The 20,363-nt window shown below is 51.7% G+C and overlaps 1 protein-coding gene and 1 long non-coding RNA gene across 18 annotated transcripts in view; one reads left to right on the forward strand and one right to left on the reverse strand.

Moving 5' to 3' along the window:
* Nucleotides 1-19,555, reverse strand: part of CAMK2G (calcium/calmodulin dependent protein kinase II gamma) — a 52,972-nt gene extending 33,417 nt beyond the window's left edge. For all 17 annotated transcript variants that reach the window (XM_019625915.1, XM_019625998.1, XM_019625963.1 and 14 more), the window contains exons 1-4: nt 19,532-19,555; nt 19,073-19,190; nt 8,023-8,082; nt 598-652 (exon numbers count right to left, since the gene is read on the reverse strand). In XM_019625915.1, coding sequence (XP_019481460.1) covers nt 598-652; nt 8,023-8,082; nt 19,073-19,190; nt 19,532-19,540 — 242 coding nt within the window. In that variant the 5' untranslated portion in view covers nt 19,541-19,555. The remainder of the gene's footprint in view (nt 1-597; nt 653-8,022; nt 8,083-19,072; nt 19,191-19,531) is intronic.
* The window catches only part of LOC109372630 (uncharacterized), a 25,475-nt gene continuing 15,270 nt past the window's right edge, over nt 10,159-20,363 (forward strand). Inside the window, exon 1 of the long non-coding RNA XR_002122076.1 lies at nt 10,159-10,629. This is a non-coding gene — a long non-coding RNA (uncharacterized LOC109372630). The remainder of the gene's footprint in view (nt 10,630-20,363) is intronic.

The following is a 20,363-nucleotide window of genomic DNA, read 5'->3' on the forward strand; positions in this document are numbered from 1 at the left end:
TGCCCAGAAAGTCATAGCTTTATTGGAGACCAACATGAATACTAAAGATACAACTGCCCACCAAGGACAGGCCTACTACTGAAGTTGAAGAATAATGAAGGCCAAGGACAGAGACCCAACCCTGACAATACTAGAGAGGGGTTTCTAGGAGGTGAAGAGCCACTTTTAAGATATTAAACCACAACCAAAGTGGAGCAGAGACCAATTAGAGCCCAGTTCACAACCAATAAGAGCTACCTTCGATTTCTCAGAATTTTTAAGGTCATGCAAAGAGTTGTGTTCTCTTTCTCCACTAAGGACAGCACACCAAGGAACAAGAAAAAAGCATCTGCACAAGGTGTGTTGCTGAACAGAAATACGACAGCAAAGCCATGTGGGGCTTGGAGCCCTGGGGAAATACTGAGCGAGCAATGAGACCCCCTCAGCAACTTGCCCGTGATCAGAGAAAGTTCAAAATCAAATTCTTTCCCTCGGGCAAAGGAGAGGGATCCTTGGCAGAAGCTGAAGACCCCCCCAGTTTAGGCCTTTTTCTGAGCCTTCATCTCTTAAGCCAGCTGGAGGGAAAGGCCCCCCACACCCTCAAAAAGTGGCACTTACAGGTCAAACACGAGGTAGTGAAACCCTTCTTCAGAAATACTGTCATGGAGGCGCACTGCAAGAGAGGAGACGGGGACAGACATTAACAGAGAGAAAACTTGGAAATCCTATTCCTCTCCTCCTCAGCAACCCCACCCGTTCCCCATCCTGTTAGCTTCGCTGGGCTCTCTCCTGAAGGAGCGGCAGTGAGAGGTGGCAGCTTGCCCAGCACTCCCCGATCCAAGGTTATGCGGCCACAGAGCAGACACACTCAGACCCCAGGTCCACTGCTCTGGTTGCCACCTCAGACTGCCTCAGATGCAGGCAAGAGAGAGAAGCTTCACGGTGAGGAAGACAAGACAGAGAAAAGCAGGAACCTTCCCAGAGGGGCTGGTCCCAGAGAAGGTGGTCCTGGGATATGATGTGTGACGATGTAACACAGAGTGAGAAGCACCTAGTGACGCTTACTGCAGGTGGACAGAGAATGACAAGACGGCAGAGCCCAAGTGCTCTTTCACAGGAGTAAATGGGAACAGAAGAATTAACGGGAGGGGAAGAAGTGGGAGAGGCAGTGCCTAGCAGGAAGGCACGTGGATGGAGGATGACGGACGGTGAGCATCGGGAGGGGGGTCGACAACACGCAGGTTCAGGCAATGACAACAATACCCATTTACTAAGTGCTTATTGTGTGCCAGGCCTTCTATTAGGGTCTTTCCATACATTACTTATTCTACAAGTATTTATTGAGTGCCTACTGTGTGCCAGACCCTGTGCTAGATGGTTTAGAATTTGGGAGGACATAGGGCCTGCCTTTAAGGGGTTTATTATTCCTGACGACCACCCCGAGATGAGGATTACTCCCGTTCTGCAGATGAGGCCATAGGAGACTTAGGGACATATAGGATCTTGCCAAGGGCCAAAGATATGGTGGGTCGAGGGGCAAACCCAGCTCTTTTTGATTCCAAAGACTAGTCTACATCACTGCTTCCTATAAGAAATGTGGAGTGGCCCACAGACCCAGGCAAAAAAGCAATGGAGCCCAGGAGAGAGACCACTCACAAATGGACCTACAACTGCATCATAGATGGGTCCAGCAGAACACTGCATGGAGCTGATGACAGCAACTCACCAATTCCAAGAGAAGGCTGGCGAGCAGAATCCCTTCCTACTCCCAGCCTCCAGAGCACTTGGGCAAAACACCAACCTAATGTTTTCTGAGGTCTCCTCTTCAAGTTTCTGCCCACAAAGCCACCTCTGGATTAAATGCCAAGCCCCGAGCATCATTCTAAATGCAAATACAATGCGATGCTTTGGCTGACAATCTGGTTGTTCCTGTCCCTTCCCTCACCCGAACTCTCTTGATGGGGAACCTCCATTCCAAAGGGCTCCCTCTGTTTGACCTTCGCGCCAACCCTCGGCAGTTTCAGGAGCACCTCACAGAGCACTTCAGGAATGGCCCGACACCAAACCAGCCAGTGAAGGTCTTAGATACAAAGAAATCACCGTGTCTCTTCCTTCGCAGGGCCCAGGCTGCCAACCGCCCCAAACGACAGGGTCAGAGGGTTTCATCAGGGCTACGGCACTTCCCTTACATCCTCTCCCCACCAAAGCAAGATCAGCCGGAATATAAAATAACAGGCACTGAGCCATCACCGGAGCCCCGTGGTTCTCCTCGTTTCACAAACGAGGACTCGGGCCTGCCAAGATCTGAACCTGGGGCCTAAAGACTGTTTCCACTTCCCACTGCCGACCTATGTGATCCAATCTGGTTATTCAACCCCAAATTCCACCCCAAACTCAGTATTTCTGAGGTTTACCAAAGGCAGGTGGTACTTCTAAAATCCCTCCTCCTCAAACCGTCCTCTCCTGTCCTGGAGCAAACAAGCTCCCGCTTCTCTAGGCCTGCAGATGACAGAAGGAAGGAGCTACAGCCAGACCCCGGCTTCCTTCCCACCCTAACTGACCCAGACGTGCTCACGTGAGCTCCCCCACAGCCCGGCCCCCTCCCTCCTCACTTGTGCTTCTCTGGTGTAAGTCGGTGCTGCATGCCGAGTCTTGCCGCAGCCGCTGCTCTCTCGCTTCCAACAGGACTTTTCATTTAATTAAAATTTTGCTATTAGAAAGCATTAAAGTGTATAATACCAATAATCCCCTGGAAATCAGCTGTCCCAGAAGCTAAAGACCAGCTTCGTTAGGGAGGTGACAAACAGCAGCAGGATGGTAAGCTAACGGGACAGCAGGCACGATGCTAACAGCCACTCCCAGGGGTGCTCTGCCTCCCCAGGACCCCGGCCTCAGCCCAGCCCAGCCCAGCAGGGCTGATAATGGGGCAGAAAGTGCAGACACCCACGTCTATACCTAGAGGGGAAGTCACTGGCATTTCCTTCTCCAGGAAGGCCACACACAGAGCCCGGGGGTGGCTGGTGGCACCGGGGGAGAAGCTGGGGAGGGGGGAATCAGGAGAGAAGCAGCAAAGGAAGATTCACCCTCCCAGGCCACCCAGCCGAGAATGGCTTTGGTGTGGACCCCAGAACAAGGCTCCACCGAGACAAGAAGGCACAGGTGCGGAAGGTTCATATCTGAACAAGACTGCTATCAGTTTTGTTTTTTTCCATTTGTAAAGAAAATTAACAGGGACCTGGGAACAAGAGGAGAAACTTGACCGCACTACTCTAAGTGCCTACCTAGCAGATTCTTAATAATAATGATCTAAATTATAGTAACGAACACTTAACTGAGCTGTTGCTACATGCTCGGCATTGTGCCAAGTGTTTCACACATGTCATCTTATTGAACTCTCACATTGACTCTGTAGGGCAGGTGACTTCTGTTAGCCCTAATAACAGGAGAGGAAAGAAAGAACTCACTCAAGGTCAAACCAAGAGGCAGAACTGACACTTGAAGCCAAAACAAGCTGACACCAAGATCCTTGATGTTGCAGAACTGCCTGTCAGGGAGTCACTCTCTCCATCCTCTCAGGCAAAGGAGCTCCAACCTGCCCCACTAGCACTGGCCATTATGATTTGCTCATCCCCGTCCATGCTGCACCTTCCCTGAAAGCAGGCGTGGCTGTACATGCCACAGATACGGCCGTGAAGACGAGAAACGCGGCGCTGCCACCGCAGATGAATGGGGGAGACAGGCTTTAAACCAACACGTAGGTAACGAAGCATTCCTGTGCTGAGGGCTACGGATGCAGGCAGTAAAATACTCTGACACCCAGCCCATTCCACTGTAATGAGCGGGTGCGAAGGCCAAGGAGGGCCAGACCAAGTCTACAGACAGGAAGATCTGGGGAAAGGATCAAGCGTTTATTGCATTACAGCGATAAACCTAATTATTGTTCTTTACCAACTGTGGAAGGAAGAGCCGGCCATAAACCACCTAAATACTTTTGATGTTGCATACCTTCAAGGACTGACGGAGCCACAACCCAAATATTGTGGCTATTTCCAATTCTTTAACAACCAACCCAACAAGACTCCACATTTTAACGCACAAACCTTGGTAAAACAAACAAACAAACAAAAAAAAAACACTGAAAAAGTGTCACGGTTAATGTCCACAGCAAAAATACAGTGGGACGGAGGTCCTGTTGGCTGGGGACTGGTAGAGGACTGAGGATGCCACCCAGGAGCAGGTGGACAGGGTTTAGGAGCTGCTCAGTCATCACCCAGCGTTTCCTTCTTTTTCTTTGCAACTGGTTTTAGCTACACTTACTGTTAGCAGGAATGAACCCTGGGTCCAAGATAAATGGCAGCCTGGCTTGAACACCTTGTGAACTGAGTTGGGGCTGGGGGCCTAGGAGAGATCACTTCCGGGAGTTGAAATCTCCGTTTTCATCATCTCCATTTATTTTCAGGGCCTCCTTTGCTCACTGAGCCCTCTCACGACAACTCCACAAAGAGGAACAGTCTGGCAAAAGAATGTGCCAGAGGTCACAGCTACAAACCAGCAAAGCCCAAACTCAAACCTGGAGGACTTGATGCCAAAGCCACAGACCTCTGCTTCTCTACATATGGTCCACAGACCAACTGCGTGAGCATCACCTGGCAACAGGTGGAAGCTCAGAGGAGCCACCTCGGACCTACTGAGTCAGAATCTGAATTTTAACATGATCCCTAGGTGATCGATCCACAAAGCACATAAAAGTTTGAGAAGCGCTGCTCTAAACCACAAGGCTAGACTGTGATGGAAACTGCTGGGGCAGCTCAGCAGCAGGAAGATAAGTCTATTCATCAGAGGAATTTAGAGCAGGGAGCAAGCAGATCATAGGGGGAACGCACTCCATTCAAACTTCAGACCATTAGGACTCCTGCTGTGTCCTCCTCTTAACTCCACACCTCTGGCCACTTTCCCAGGGCTGTTGTAGGTTCTGTAGTACCCTCCACAACCAATCGGCCTGTTTTTGTTTTTTTTTTAATTAGTAGGCTTTATTTTTTGGAGTAATTTGGGTTCATAGCAAAACTGAGCAGAACGTACCGAGAACTCCCACATATCCCCTGTCCCCAAATACACACAGCCTCCCCCACTATCTACATCCCCCACATTAGAGTGGCACATTCGTTATAATTGAGGAGCCTACACTGACACATCATTATCACTCAAAGTCAGCAGTTCACATTAGGGTTCACTCTTCTAACAGCCTTTTAACTCCTGGGCCAGAATATCTATTAGGGGGGAAAAAAATCTAGGGCTGCCTGGCTCCTCGCAAGAAATACGCTCCTGAATTCAAGTTGCCTCGGAGTCTGACAGCCATCAGAGGCTGACCATAAGCTCTTTACTCTCAGCTTCCTCAACTCTGTACCACTCTCGGCTGGTCTACATGTATCCCTGCGGGAGGGAGTTAAAGAGGCTGGAGCCAAAAGGCCCACAGCTCTGAAGGATGGAGCAGTGGAGAGACGACAGGAATGGTGATTAGGGGGACAAAACTGCCTCCTCTCCTGCCACAAGCTGGGTCAGGATCCATGGCAACCCCTGCCTCCTGGACCCGCGGCTCTGCCACATCTCCAGGAGCCCTGGTTCCTACCGGAAGCCAGACAGTCTGGGCAGCCAGCTCTCCCAGGACACAGTCCTGACTCACCATCCCTCCCTCTCCCTGTCCTTGACCCCAGAACAGGTCCTCCGACCAACATCCTTTAGGACCTGGGAGCAGGCATGAAATGGATAGCAGTTCTAGGCCATCAGATGCTGACAAAGTGAGTGTGCCCTGCCCGGCCTTTCCTGTGTCTTGCTGTCTCCCTAACAGAGCAGATGGCTGGGGTAGATGGCCCCTCCGTCTGCCTTAATTCTGAGTTGAGGGCAGGTGGTAAAAAGAAAGGGCTACCAAACCAAGAAAAATCTAAAAGGTATATTTAATTTCTAGAAATACATTAAAAAAAAAAAAAAAAGACTAGGGCTTTTTTCAGCTGGAACCCGTTTTGCCCTTCCTGGTTGTTTCTCAGTTGTCTTCCTCCTACCCCAACCCTTCTGTGGTAATCACACCTGTGCTGCAGGTGCTGCAGACTTGGTGTTGTCTCCTGCCTCATCAGCCTCACCCACTGTTCTCCTCCTGGATGAGGGTAATTCGTCACTACTCTATGAATTGGTCACAAGGAGCGTAAGGAAAGCAAGTTGCTGTCGTCAGACCCTGAGACCCAGGACGGGAATGCCAAAATGCTTCTGGGCTCATGGACAGCTTTAGCTGCCCACATGCTTTTTCCTCCTGTTCTATTGGGTTGTTGGAAAAGTGATGACGTATTTTTTCTACGTTTTTCGTTGCAAAAATGCATCATGACTTTTCCGACAGCCCAACAGAACTTCTAGGTCAGAGATCACAAGCTCACGAAGCCTACAGGCACCACACAGGCCACGCAAACATGAGATAACAGGGCGTGGCCAGTGGGTTAAGGGGGCAGCCACTGTCCAGCCCCAGCTGATGTGGGTCATGCGTGGATGTGGGCTCAGCAGAGCCAAGCTTTCTGATTCGAAAGACTGGGAAACGGAATTTTTTTCAAAATGTGAACTCTCGCTTTTAAAATACTGATTGGCAAATAATAAAAAATATTTTTAGACCACTGAGCTGGCCAAACAAAACACCTGAATTTGTGACTGCTGTTCTAGGTGTTCCTCTCCGGCGTGTCTCTCCTACGGAAGGTAACGCACGGGTTCCCACTGTGCTGTTTTCGTGTGGCTCTAACTTGGGAGATCATGCAGGAGTTCCAGTTGTTCCAAGCCCAGGACCTGTCGGCTGAGAGGTGTTGGCTCTGGGGAACACACTGCACCAGGCAGAGCTGAGCACTGGCTATGCCAATCTGCTTCGGTGTAATACAAGCCGCTGATTGCGATCTATAAAGCCCTGCATGGTTGAAGTTCTGGTTCCCTCAGAGCTGCTCCTCTCCCCTTGGGCTGGAGTGCGACCTCAGCTCTCTCCCACGTTAATAGCACACACTGAGCAGTCTAGCCCCAGATCTGGGAAGCCAGAGGCTGAGTCGGTCTGGAGGACGCATCAAGCGCCCCGGCAAGTCGCCTCACAGCCCTGGCCGCCAACACAGTGGAGTGGGCGGCCTCCGGGGCACTGTGGGAGCCCCGATATTTAGGCCATGCCTGAGGAGCACGGAACACGTGTTGTTCTTTGTGATGACTCAGGGCTTTCAGGGAGAACCTAGGAGATGCTCCCTGCTCTGCCTCGAGTCAAGGCTGGGGTTTCTGCTCAGACGCCACAGCCAGCCTAGTTTCTGTCCTCTCTGCGAGAAGCACCAAATCAGGGCCAACGCTTTTGGCAAAGACTATTTCAGCTGAACAATGTAAAACTGAGCCGGAGTGGGTTGTGGCAGGCAAACCTCCTCAGGCTTTAGAACAACTAACAATGTGCTCTTGTACCCCAAGTCAGGGTGGGAGCAGAAAGAAATCCTCTTCATTTTTCCTCCTTCCCTATCCGAATGGCTCCTGCCATCCCTTCTCCAGAGACGCCAGGCGGGTGGGCAGCTTGCTTTCCTGGCTCTGGGGAATATAAACAGGAGCACCATGGAAACCCCCAGAGTGTGCACGACACTGCAACAGGAACAAAACTCTTTCAAGTCCAGAAACAAAATCCGGACCCTTTTGTGACAGCTGTGGAGGGCTCCTGGTGAGGGATGCTGGCAGGCTACTAGCCCAGAACCTCACACGCTGAGGACCTTGGACCTCAGCCCAAAGACAGAAGGAGAGGAGAAGGAAGTCTGAAACCTTTTCCAATACCTCACATCCCAGCCCTGAGATGGCATCACAGGGATGGAGACACCCAGGTCTCTAAACTGGAATGTCCCAGAATTCTGAGCAAGACACAGCTGCTTTCCCTCTTGGGCAAAAAAGGACACCAGCCAAAGACCCAGGGACAGATGTAGTTCCACACACAAAAGCAGTGGATCTCTGTTCTTCTCTGCTGCTATGAAATGCCCAAGAAAGACTCTACACAAGTACACTTACCAATGTTTGGATGTTTCAAAAGTCGGCATATCCGGGCCTCCCGTTCTAGTTTCTGGTGATCTAAAAGCAGAGGAGAGAAACCAAAATCCATCAACCATCCGTTCTATTTGCAGCCACCTGGCTATTCACACTCCTTCAATTCTTAGGTACCAACTATATGCTTTTTACGATTTGCTGAATTACTACCACCGTCGTGACAGTCCCGGAGACAGGCATTATGACCACCTTTTCCAGATGAGGAAATGCCTTAGGAAAGGAAAGCACCTTAAGCTAGTGAGTGGCAGGGCCAGGATTTGAACCCAGGTCTTCAGCTAAACTCGGGTGCTCTTTCCACTACAGCAGGGATTTCACTGGGCCAAGGTATCCAGAATCTCTTTGTTAGAAATACTAACAATAGCTAGGTTTTATTGAGCACCTACTACATGGCCAGGCACTGTGCCAGGAGTTTCGCATATATTCTCCACTTTAGTCTTCATAGCAACCCTGAAACATAATGAGGCTGACAATGAAGAAGGCGATGATTTGAAAAAATAATAATAGCTAACATTTATTGACAGCTTACTTCTACACCAGGCAGATACATCTTTTAGTTTAGTCTCATAACAAATCTAGTGAGGTTGGTATTATCATGATGCCCATTTTACAGAAATCCTGCTCCTTCCCAGGATCCTCCTGGCCATGCACTGCTCTGGCACTCAGGCTCTGGGGTTCCTCTACTTGGGTGAAATGTCCAGGATCCAAGAGTATGTAGATCCAAGCAAGCTGCGTTGGTCAGTTCCTTCCACAGGAAGGCTGAGCTCCAGGAAGTAGAAAGAGAGGATGCTGCAACTCACAGCAAGGTGGTCTCTAAGCCCTCTCCACTCTGCTTCCCTAGCTCTGCTTGAAGGAATCTTGCCAAAAGTTACCTCCTTCACCAAGTTTTCCCTGTTCCTCTCAGTAGATGTGACCTTCCCCGCCATCACAACTCCATCTCCCACTGAACCTCTCATAATTCTCACATCATACATCAGTTATCTTTCAGTCACAAGCTCTTCAAAGGGTAGGGCCTTTCGGAGTAGTGTTTTCTAGAATTTCTTCCATAACTGGGGCTTAATAGGGGTTTACCAATAACTTCAACAATAATAGTAATAACTATTATTTGCTAAGCATTTACTATATGCCAGGCAGAGCCATGGATTCTTATTTCATCCTCACAGAAACCCTGTGAATTGGGGGATCTGATTAGCTCCATCACATTACAAATGAGGAAACTGAGGCTTAAACAGTTAAACTAACTGCCCAAGGTCACCCAGGCAGTGGATGCAGGTGGTCTGAGCCTAGAGCGCTCTTTCTCCATCACTGTGCTATAAAAGGGTAAAGAAAAGAGCATCAAGTAAAGACTCCAGGCTTTGGGGGGCACAGTCCGGCTCACCCCAACATCTCTAGGCCCAGGCAGATGCCTTCACATCCACACCTGTCAAGCAATTATGGCCTCCCTTGCTAGGAGCTTCTGCCCACCTCACCTCTACCTAAACAGCAAAGAGCCTCTGTACAGCCTCCCATAAGTGGTATGATTGTCCCCATTTCACAGATAATGAAACTGAGGCCCAGAGAGTTAAATAACTTGCCTGAGGTCCTACAGCAGGAAAGGAATAGAACTGGGATTCAAACCCCAGCCTGTGTGAGATAATGTAGTCTGAGGTAGGGGTTAGAGACCAGAAGGAATTCATACTTATTGTTTCCTCAACCACCCCCAGCTTCGTGCTAAACTTTCCCTCTAGCGACAGCTCTGCTTTGTGGAAGGAGGTAGGCACAGGCAGAGATTAGTTCCTGCTGCCCAGCTAATCCATCCCAGCTGCCCGAGATCTGGGTCAGGCCTTCCTTCCCATCCTCGGGCTCAGCGTGACCACTGACCAGGATGCAGCCAGGACAACCCCAGGTAACACCGCACTCCCATATCACCTGGAGACCTTCAGAAGGTGGGGTAGTCAAGAAAGCAGTGCTAGCCCTGCCTGGTGCTCGCTTCTTCCAGGTCTCGCTGGGAGGATGTCAGGGCTAACCCACCTTCCTCCTGCCCCTGGACTTGAGGTTGGAGGTCCCACTAGCCAGCCCCACAGTTGCAGACCCACTGGCGCTCTCTCTGACACTCACCTCACAATCCTCCAACCCACAACCCTCGGGCTTGGCTGCCTGGGCAGGTGCAGAACAGTATCTTGCTATGCGGAGGTGGCAGCTGAGGGGAAGGCCCAGAAGATTAATGTTTATCTCCTCCCTTAAGTCTCTTACTGGCTAATGGTTACAGTCCTACAACAGCAACAGCACTAAAAATAAGGGTGCTCTGGCTTTACCAGTGACTCAGAGTGGGAAGAGGAGACACAGATTCACACTCCCAGCTCCTCGAAGGAGCCGCACAGGGTCCAGAGGGTCCATGTTGTCACTTAGATTGACCCAAACTGCAAGGAACCGAGCCCTGCGTGGTGGGGGAGGCCTGTATCTTCTCTGAACCCTGGGCTGCGCCTTGGTACATGTTTGGATCCTCAGCTATGGAGTCCCGTCATTAACACATCAGTTTTGGAGTCTAACAGGAGTCTAACAGCCCTGGATTGAGTTCCAGCACTGCCACTTCAGGTGAGTTACAAACCCATCTGAGCCTCATTCACTCATTCAAAAAATATTTATTGAGGCCTACTATGTGACAGGCACTGTTCTAGATGCTGGGGAATCAGGACAAAACAGACAAAAATCCCTGCCCTTATGGAGCTGATATTCTAGTGGGGCTGGGCCGGCGGGGAGAGACAGACAACAAGAACTGGATGGCATGGTCAATGTCGTGGCAAAGGCTATGTAGAAAAATAAGGCAGGGAGGGGGGAGAGTGTGTATTTATATAGGGTGGTCAGGAAAAGCCTCAGAAAGGAGATGACATTTGATTAGGACCCAAAGAAGGTGAGAGGGTGCGCCAAACACATTATCTTGGGAAAGGTGCCCTCACTTCTAAAACGGAGGCAGCAATACCTGTGAATTCAATGAGGTCATTGGGTAAGTGCCCAGCAAGGTGCCTGGCATACAGGGAGAGCTTCCTTTCCAAGGGCCCAGGGCCCAGCGATAAGACAGATAAGGCCTCCGAGGCCAGACTCTGTGGTCATGACTATCACCAGAAACACTGAGAGAGTTGGACCCATTCTCCCTTAGCCTGGGCAGTCAGTCACAGGATCCACAACACACCAAATGAGCCCTCCGACCTGGCTCCATCAGCCTTCCTGGGGGTGGGGGGTGTTCCTCCACCCCCCTTGTCTACAGCCTGCAGGTGAAAGTTAGCAACAGGGGCTCCTCAGAGACAGGACAGCCCAGGAAGTGCCACTGCCTGCGGGATCCCTCCTCTTCCTCGGCCTCAGGCTTACTGGCTATGGCACCCTGCCACCCAGCTCTGCTCAATGAGCTGTGCGGTTTCTGTCTACCACACTCTCCCTGCCTCCTTCCACCACGCATAGCCGGCCAGCACCCCAGCCTCTCCAGCTGTTGTAGCTTGTCCCTTTTCCATACACTTCCTGTCCTTAGTCCCCTCCAGAGCTGGTCCATGTCTGGGAAAAAGCGGAGGGCTCCCCACCTTAGCAGTAGCAGGATTCGGGAACAAGTATGGTTTGTAGAGCATTTTTTCCCAACTGCAAGGGCTATCCCGGCTAAACAAAGCATCCCCAACCCCCAAAGGGGTGAGGCCACTGAAATGGCTTGGTCCATAGTGGTAGGTCTAGACCCTGGCTCAACAACACTAGGTGATAACATATCAACCGGTGCTCTTGTCACAAAGGTGGTCTTCTCCCTTGAGACAGTCCTCCTTCCAGTGACCACTGAGCTCACTGTTCCTAGGGAACAGCTCAGATCTGCCAAGGCTGACCCTCTTCCCACCCACCTTTCCACTGGGTTTGTCCCCGCCTCCCCCCCCTCCACAAGGCCCAGCCCCCCCTTCCTGTTTGACAACAGCCACTTCCCGCTTTTGCACAGGGCCACTTCCTGCCTGCCTGTGTGCTACTGCCATGGGGAGACCCACCCCTGCCGGCCCTCAGCCCAGCTCCAACCACAGCCCTCTCTGCAAGGTTTTCCCCCTCAAGAGCAGAGGTGACAACAGGAGTAGAAAGCAGAAGCAGCTGTTATCAGGGACCCGCTTTGGGCCTTCCCCAGCAGCCCACCCAGGGCAGAGCCAGGCCCTGCAACGAAAGCGTCCCTGGAGGCCTTGCCTGTTCCTCCTTCTGCCCAAGCACTTCATGACTTGGTCCAGGGTGCCATGAGGACAGGTACCCTTTATGGGAAGGGCAGCAAGGAGTGACCGGAGTGACTGGATGTGCCAAAGGAGGCAAAAAAGAGACAGCACACAGAGAGGAGCTGGCGTGCAGCAAAGGGGAGTGCAGAGCCCTAGGACAATCTCTCCCCTAGCACTCCAAGAGAGACACCTACTCCAAATGCACTTTCCTACCCCCACAGGATGGGGGGCCAGGGAGGGCCAGCCACTGATTCTCCATGGCCCTGCAGGGACAAGCCTGCTGATTTAGTGACATTTCTCTAAAACCACAAATGCCAGCACTAGCTTCAAATAAGATTCAGCTGCCACCTAAACATACAAGCTTCTTTAAGTGGGAAAGGATGCAGAGCCCTAACTCTGGTTATGAGGACCCTCCTCAAGTTCCAATCTCAACGACACACTTGACTTTTCAAAGGGTATTTCAAAGGTCTGTGCCTGTGGCCCTAACATGGATCATGAGAAGCTTCCTACAGCCCCATCAATTTCAGATGCTCAGTGTGGGGCATCTCCTCTTGCGGCCCTTCTGAACGACCCCTCCTCCTTCCTAAGCGGTCAAGGTCCCCTTCTGGCCCCCTGAAGCATCACTCTGAGGAGCAGAAACGGGCCGTGTAGGGATTTGATATCATAATCCACGTTCTCCAGCTACTTAAAAACAGCCTGTGGCCTTGGGCACCGACCAGCAGGAATCCCAAACCACAATCCCATTGACCTCACCCTGACCCTGTGCCACACCCTTTCCTCTTTGAATTTCACTCTAAAGGTGCAAAGAGGCTCCAAAGAAGAGCAAAGTCCACCCTGTAAGAGCTGGGCCATGACTTCTATTTCCTTCACATCCATACAGCCCAGCAGAGGCCTGTCAATACAGGGGGACAGGGCCTGACCCAAGCCCACATGAACCCCAAGGCTCTGTTCTTTAACCTGGCATCCTTCCCTTCTCTTCAGTCCGAACTTGAGCAGTTTTAAGCAAGAAACACAAAACGCTGAGCCCCACTTTGGCCTTTGGATCTTAAGACAAGAGAAGCTTTAACTAAGGAGGGAAAGAAGTGCCAAGAAGTGCCCCACAGAGAGAGTCTCCCAAACGGGCCTGGATGGAGAAAATCCCCATGGGGTCACTAGCAAGCCCCAAGAAGGCAAGGTTCTGCCTCTGGACACTCTGGGCACTCTGGAGGGCCAGCACTGGGTCAGCCACTTAGTTCTCCGTGCCCCCGGCAGGGCTCTGGGTGCCTGCAGCCTTTGCCCACTGTTTTGGTGACATTTCCTTCATGGTAACCAGCCCCAAGTAAAACATCCCAGGAAGCAGCCCCTAAAAATAGCTCCTCCCAGGGCAGCGGCAAGGGGGGGGAGGGGAAGGAGAGGGAGGAGAAAAGAGGGGAGCAGATGGGAAGCTGCTGCTGTGGCTGCTAGGGCCCAGGAAGTAGAGATGGTGCTGGGGGGGGGGGGGAGTGGCTGGAAATCTCCCCACTGTAGAGGGTCTGGACCCAGAGGTGGGTACAGACAAGAGCGAGGTCTCGGCCAGCAGAAAAGAGGGACCTGCTCCACTGGGCTGAAAGCTCTGGGCCTAGATGGTGAGGTGCGGGAGCGATATATCAGGGTTTATCCCAGGATCTGTGTTTTAAAGGGAGGAGCCAAGGGGTAAGTGATGACCACATCACTTGAGGATGCTGGGTTCTGAAAACTGGCAAAATCATTGGCATACCTATGGCTCAAAATAAACCAGCGCTTTGTACCTTGGTTTCCCCCCTGGCCCTGGGGCAGATCTGCCTGGCCATCGGCGGTTGATAAAAGGCCCTTCGCCAAGAGGCACTCAAAAGGTGCAAAGTGCCCATCTCTTCCTGTCACTACCCTTTTGGCGCCCATGGGATCAGGCCTTTGTCAGCCTGCCAAGGCTGTCCAGAGAGCTGCAAGTACAGAGGTGTGGGCAGGAACCCATCACACCCACTCCTCTCCTTCCCTGTCTCCAGCCTCACAGAGAATGGGGTCAGCCATTCACCTCTAGGGTTTCAGCACAGCCCTGAAGCCTGGAGCACAGCTTCTGAGAAGGGACCAGAGCAAGCGGCTGGAAGAAAGCAGGGGCCTCTCTTATGGGATAGGGCCACTTTCCAACCTCCATCCCAACCCCATGATGCCAGCACCCAGAGTCACACTGGGAAGATGGGTGGGAGGGCAGGGTGACAGGCCAGGGTTGTACAAGCTAAGTCACACAGCTCACAGCATGACTGTATGATGAAACCAACCCAGCTTTGGCTCAGAGAAGGAACCTCTAGGCTGCTTCCTCACCCACTTGGGGGGAAGAGTCAGAAGAATGCAGTCACTTATATACAGATTGCCCATTTCTCTGTTAACAAAAATGGGCCCGCTTTATTATTTAGGAAGAAAGCATGGTTTTATGTACAACCTCCTTAAATGCTTTCTCAACTCCCCGAGTCCCAGTGTTCCAGTGCTGTATAGATTTTTCTTCCTTCTCTCCCTCCCTCGCTGCAGCTTCACCCTTCCCTCATTTCACCCAGATCCTTAACAGGAAAGTCTTACTTGGAGATACCACAGGGGACACAAATGTCATGGGGGCTACTCAGGCCAACACTAAGGGGGTGGGGACTCTCAGCTGGCACCACCCAGGGGGATCCTATTTCAGTCCCCAGGGCCAGCTGGACCCAGAAAGGGACAGCCTTTGCCCTTCTGGTAGCCAACATACCTCCACCCCGGCCACTCAACTTGCCACAGCCTTGAACACCGACTGACACACCAACCTGAGGGCTCAGAAAGAGGCCCCAAATCACAGAGCAGCCCACGTATACAGATGGCCCTGTCACGGCAGAAACGCCACCTGGAGAAGGCTGGGTTAAGGTGTGTCTGGTAAATCTCAGAGAGCATGGCAAGAGCAACTGTCCCTGCTGTTGCTGATTTTACAGGGCGTTTCTAAAATCTAAAGCGTGGCTCAGGGACCACCTGCATTAAACTCACCAGGGCACCTGTTAAAAATGCAGATTCCAGAACCCCACCCCAGTCCTCCAGGAGCCAAAGCTGTATGGACACAGCCCAAGAATCTGCATTTTAAACCAGTATTTGAGGTGATCCTTATGCATACTAAAATTGAAAATCGCTGCTTCAGGAAGTCCCAACATTGCCCTAGCAGGCCTTTAATGACAGAGAATCATAAGCTATCTTGTCTCTCTACATCTCCCATCTGCATTATGCCCCAAGCATGGGTCTTGAACTTCATAGGTTCTCTCTAACAGCTGGGTCAAGCCTACAGGCTGGCTCCATGGAGCAGAAAGGGGGAACCCAAGCCAGTTCCAGGGGACAAGGGTTCTAGCAACTTGGCTCCGAGGTTCCTGAGACCCAAAGTCAAATGGCAACCATGACGGGTTATGCAGCCCTCTTAATCCATTCAATCAACATGTATATGCGCATATGGATCAGGTACGCTGCCTACACAGAAGTAAAGAAACAGATATGGTCCTTACCCTTCCAGGTTCTCAGGAGGAGGAAAGTTTTTGCTTACATTTAGCTTCAGTAGAAATGTCTTCATATGGGGTACACAGACTAAATAAATCTATTAAGTGCTGTAACAGATTTCATAATATTGTTTCTGGTAGCATCTCTTAGTAAGGCCAAGTATCCATTATAGTAAAAGCAACTGGAGTCCAGATAAATGGTCCAAACACAGAGGTGTCTTACAGTGCTAACTGTTCCAAGAATAAATCCTAAACAATGTGAAAGAAAGGACCGTTTGCCCTTCAACTGTAGCAATATGGGGAAATGCTCTGGATGTAAGCAAGAGAGCGGGATATAAAATGTTATGCTCCACGAGGTAAAAAATCTATATGCATATGAATAAAGATAAGAAGGGAATATGAAGATTTAAAAATAAAAAAAGACATAAGGGCTCAGGCTCCTTAAGGGGGGGTGCTCTTAAATCTTAAAATAACGACTTATCACTGCCATCACCTGGCCCACTAGCTCCTGCATCCAAGCCTATTTTAAATGCCTCCTTCAGCCTAGCGGAGAGCCAAGCTTGGAACCATGGGCTACCTTTAGAGTCCCAAATCCACACCTATTGCTGTTCTGAAGCAAACGGAGTGACGTTATGTGACTTTCAGTGACTTTATGTAGCCAGGCCCACAGACAACGGCAGTGCTCAACGCACAGCCACATGAACTCTCTATCTTGGCAGCACACGTGGGCCTGAGGCCATAAGGACAAGAAACAACAGACCAAAAGAAGGATTCCATCCAGATCCCACCCACCCCCAGACCAGGTGATCTCTCCCAGTGGCTCCTGGGCCACCTCACCATGGATGCCAAGGAGAAGCAGCTTGATACCCTCTTTCTTTCCTTTCAGTTTGCAGCCCAGAGAACCACAAACAAGAAAGAAAACAGGCAGGGAGACTCAGCAAACAGCAAGCCCCTTCGGACCCTATGGATGACCCTGATGGGCCCACCACATTCCCAGACACAGAAATCCAACACCTGCAGAGCCCTAGACAGACAGACAGCGATGAGTGAAACCCAGCCCCAGCTGCTGCACCTTTATAAAATATACAGCGTAAACTGAGAGGCTGCAGGAAGCCACGGCCTTCACTCCCTAACCCCATGGGCACCAGCCTAGTGGGCCTTCGGGCGCAGTCCTCTCCAGGAGCTCACCTCCCCCATGCCCACATCTACAGCACAGCCCCTGGCTTGCTCCCTCCATTTCCAAGACAACACCCTCCCACTCACCCACCTCCAAACAGTACTGGCACTACATATTCCTGACCCTTCTTATTGGCATCTGTGCCTATCAGCCAGGACCAGGCCTCTGTCCCAACGTTAACCTGGCACACAAGCCACACAACAGAGCCCCAGTCTTGGCATAACCATCTCAAGAGAGGGGGAGTTGCTGTCTGAAGCATATGATCTTACACAAGAATTTTCTTCTTGAGGGGAAAAAAAAAAATCAAAGAGAATTCAAACCTCACCCAGTTTGGGCAGGGAAAGAATGGTATCCATTGGGAAAGACAGGACAAGGTTGAGAGGAAGTGAGGATGGGAATGGGACATGATCACACAGGTCAGAGAAGTTCAGGTGGGTAGGGAAGGAGTAAAAAATGAGCCCAAGGCAGGTAGATCCACAAAGTGACCACACCAGCTTTCCCCGCATCCCAGAATTCAGCTCCCAATTGTCTTTCCCTCCCTCACCCCTGAGTCAGAGGACACTGGTGAGATGAGGAAAGTAAAGCATTGCATGATTAACTGGAGACACCAGACATTAGCCCCGTTTCTGAAGTACCAGGGCTATGCTGTGTGGGCATGAGGAGGTAAGCACTCTCAGACTGTCATCCCTGCCTGTACCCTGCATCCCTGGCCAGAGGGTGTCTGCCAAAGAGCCCAACCCACTCTGTTGCCCCCCCACCCTGGGGGAGAAGTGCATCTCACTGCCCACATATCTCTATGGCAACCACTGCCTCCAACTCAAGGTACCCAGAAAGAAAACAAACAAATAAGTCAACTTTATAGCCAATGTAGAGGAACAGCAAGAGACAGGGGCTGGGAGGGAGATAGTAAGGCAAGCTCTGCTGGTGAGGGTAGAGAGAGGCTCTCGGAGCAAGAAGGCAGAGACCCTGCCAAACAGGCCTCAGAACAACTGTCAACATGACAGAAGCCCACTGTCATCCCTGTGGAATTTTATAGCTTCTCCGATGCTTGGGGACATCTATTATATCTCTTACCCCAGAGATGCCTGGGTCATTACTAGCCATAGCCCACGTCTTCACCAGGGCATCTGTCCGGCTCCCAATGTATTTATGGCATCCTATTGCCCAGCCCTAATTCCTTTCTCTGAATCTCATAAAATTTGTCCCCCTGCTGCACTCTGCAGCCCTCGATGACCCAACCTATCCACATACCTCTGTACTCACTGGACCTGTTCACAGAGCACTTCACACATTACTGGGTCTATACCTATCAGGTGAGGTGAGTTTGGCAAGCACCCAATACAAGGTTCAGGGAGTGTAGGTTCCAGGCGTGAAAGACAGGGCATGACCCTCCTGGCCTCAGGTACTTGGAGGATCTCACAAGTTCGGGCTCCAAGGCCTGGCCCTTTACAATCCTCAGACCGTTAGGCAATTCTGCTCCCACCCAGACCAGGCCATTGAGAATTCCAGACCATGCGGCATCACTCTCCACACAGGACAGGCTGCATCTGCTGCTGTACCACCAACTTTGTAATTTGATCAAAAAAGCAATCAAGTTCATCTGGCAGGATTTGTTCCCAGAAGCACTCGCCAGTAGCAACCTCCCCTGGTGTTTACAGATTCCCTTCCCTTGGGAGTCTGTTCTGCCTCCTGGTGGGCAGGGGGAGGCTGGATTTGTCAGAGCTGTTCACTTACTGCATTTCCATCCTAAGTCACCACTGTGGCCTAGGGAGTAGGACAGGCCTGGAGTAGCTACCACTGCCCCAAAAAGAGATTCCAAATGGCCCAAATTAAGAGCTCTCTATTCCATGCCACCACCACTCCCCATATCTTCTCCCTCCCTAAAACCGTAGCTCCCTTGAGCCCTCTGAATTGCTCCTCCTGAGGCTACCTGCATCTTTTACATCTTCACTCTTTTCTACCTGAGCACTACAGGTTCCCCATGCAACTCCTTGCCTGGCTTCAAAATCCACCCACCCTGAAATCCCAACACTTCTCCAAGTACTAAAACAAATTGTGCAACCCCCAACTCTTGGGAGCATCTTCAGAGGAAGCCATAGTCCTTGGGGACACCCCAGAGAGAGACCAAGCTAGGGAACACTCACCCCGGGCAGACAACTTCTTGGTATTGATGATTTTTGCTGCATACTCCTGCGTGGAGGTCTTCTTCACACACCTGCGGACCACAGAGAAAGCACCCCTGGAGGGAGAAGGGGGAAAGAACTGGGACACGAAGCACAGCGACACAGACATGCTTCAGGTTTGAGAACAGGGATGCTCCCTAACCTTTAGTCAAAATCTCTCTCTCTCTCTCTTTCTCATGCGTGTGCGTGCACACACACACACACACACACACACACACACACACACACACACACACATCCCAGCATAGTGACCATCACCATCCATCACCAGGCAGGAGGATGAGGCCACTGCATGATACTGAACAGATGTAGGTGGAGGACCACTGCACTCCCACTCCCACATCCAGCTGCTGGGCAAAGCAACAGCTCCCACCTCAGGCTGTACATCAGAAGCTGGTGGGCTATGCTTAAAACACACACCTGCTGCATCACCCGAACAGACCTGCAGTCCCAGGCAAGAGAGCCAGAGAAGGAAACATAGAGACTCTGCCCTTCTCTCAGCAGGAATAGTTGAAGGTAGGGGAAAGAGAGATTAGGAAGAGGGTATAATCCCCTGAGAGAGAAATCTCCCTCAACCGTGGGGGAAGGTGAGGAAAGTGAGGTTCAAATCTCCCACAACCGGCTTCAGCCCACTTCATGCCACTGCATCCAAGCTCAATTGACAGCAGGGAAAGAGAGGATCCAGTTGTGGGTCTCAGAAATCAATAGCTCCCCTTCCCTGTGATATTTTCCTCTACGTTCCCCCACCCCAAAATGGGAGTTCCCACTCTCCAGCTCTGGAAACATCTAGGGGGGCGGGCAGGGCGGGTGCAGCAGCGGCCAGCTCAGTGCGGAGGGGAGGGGGATGCTGCGGCTGCGGCGCGCGGCTCCCGGGACCACTGCAGGGATAGGGGGAGGGGACTGGGGGGTGCTGCAGCACAGCCCAGCACCGGGCTGGGATCCTAGAAGCGGCACTAGCGGGGGGCGGGGCACCAAACATCCCCCCCACACCCGGGCACCGCAGCAGGGTTGGAGTTGCAGGGCCGGGGAGGGTCCTGAGTGCCAGGCGCGTAGGACAGGGGACTGGGTGCTGAGTGAGCTCCTGAGCAGGGTGGGGAGGGAACGGCGAGCTGGCAGGGTCGGGATGAGGGGCGCCTGAAGGGTGCGCGAGGGGCGGGGCTGGAGGGCGCCCAGGAGCGGTCCGGGGGCTGCAGTCCCCGCGGCAGCGCGGGGTGCAGCAGCCCGGGCAGCTGCTGCAGGGCGCGGAGGGGGC

The sequence above is a fragment of the Hipposideros armiger genome, unplaced genomic scaffold, assembly GCF_001890085.2.
Source record: "Hipposideros armiger isolate ML-2016 unplaced genomic scaffold, ASM189008v1 scaffold_15, whole genome shotgun sequence".
Lineage (NCBI taxonomy): Eukaryota > Metazoa > Chordata > Mammalia > Chiroptera > Hipposideridae > Hipposideros > Hipposideros armiger.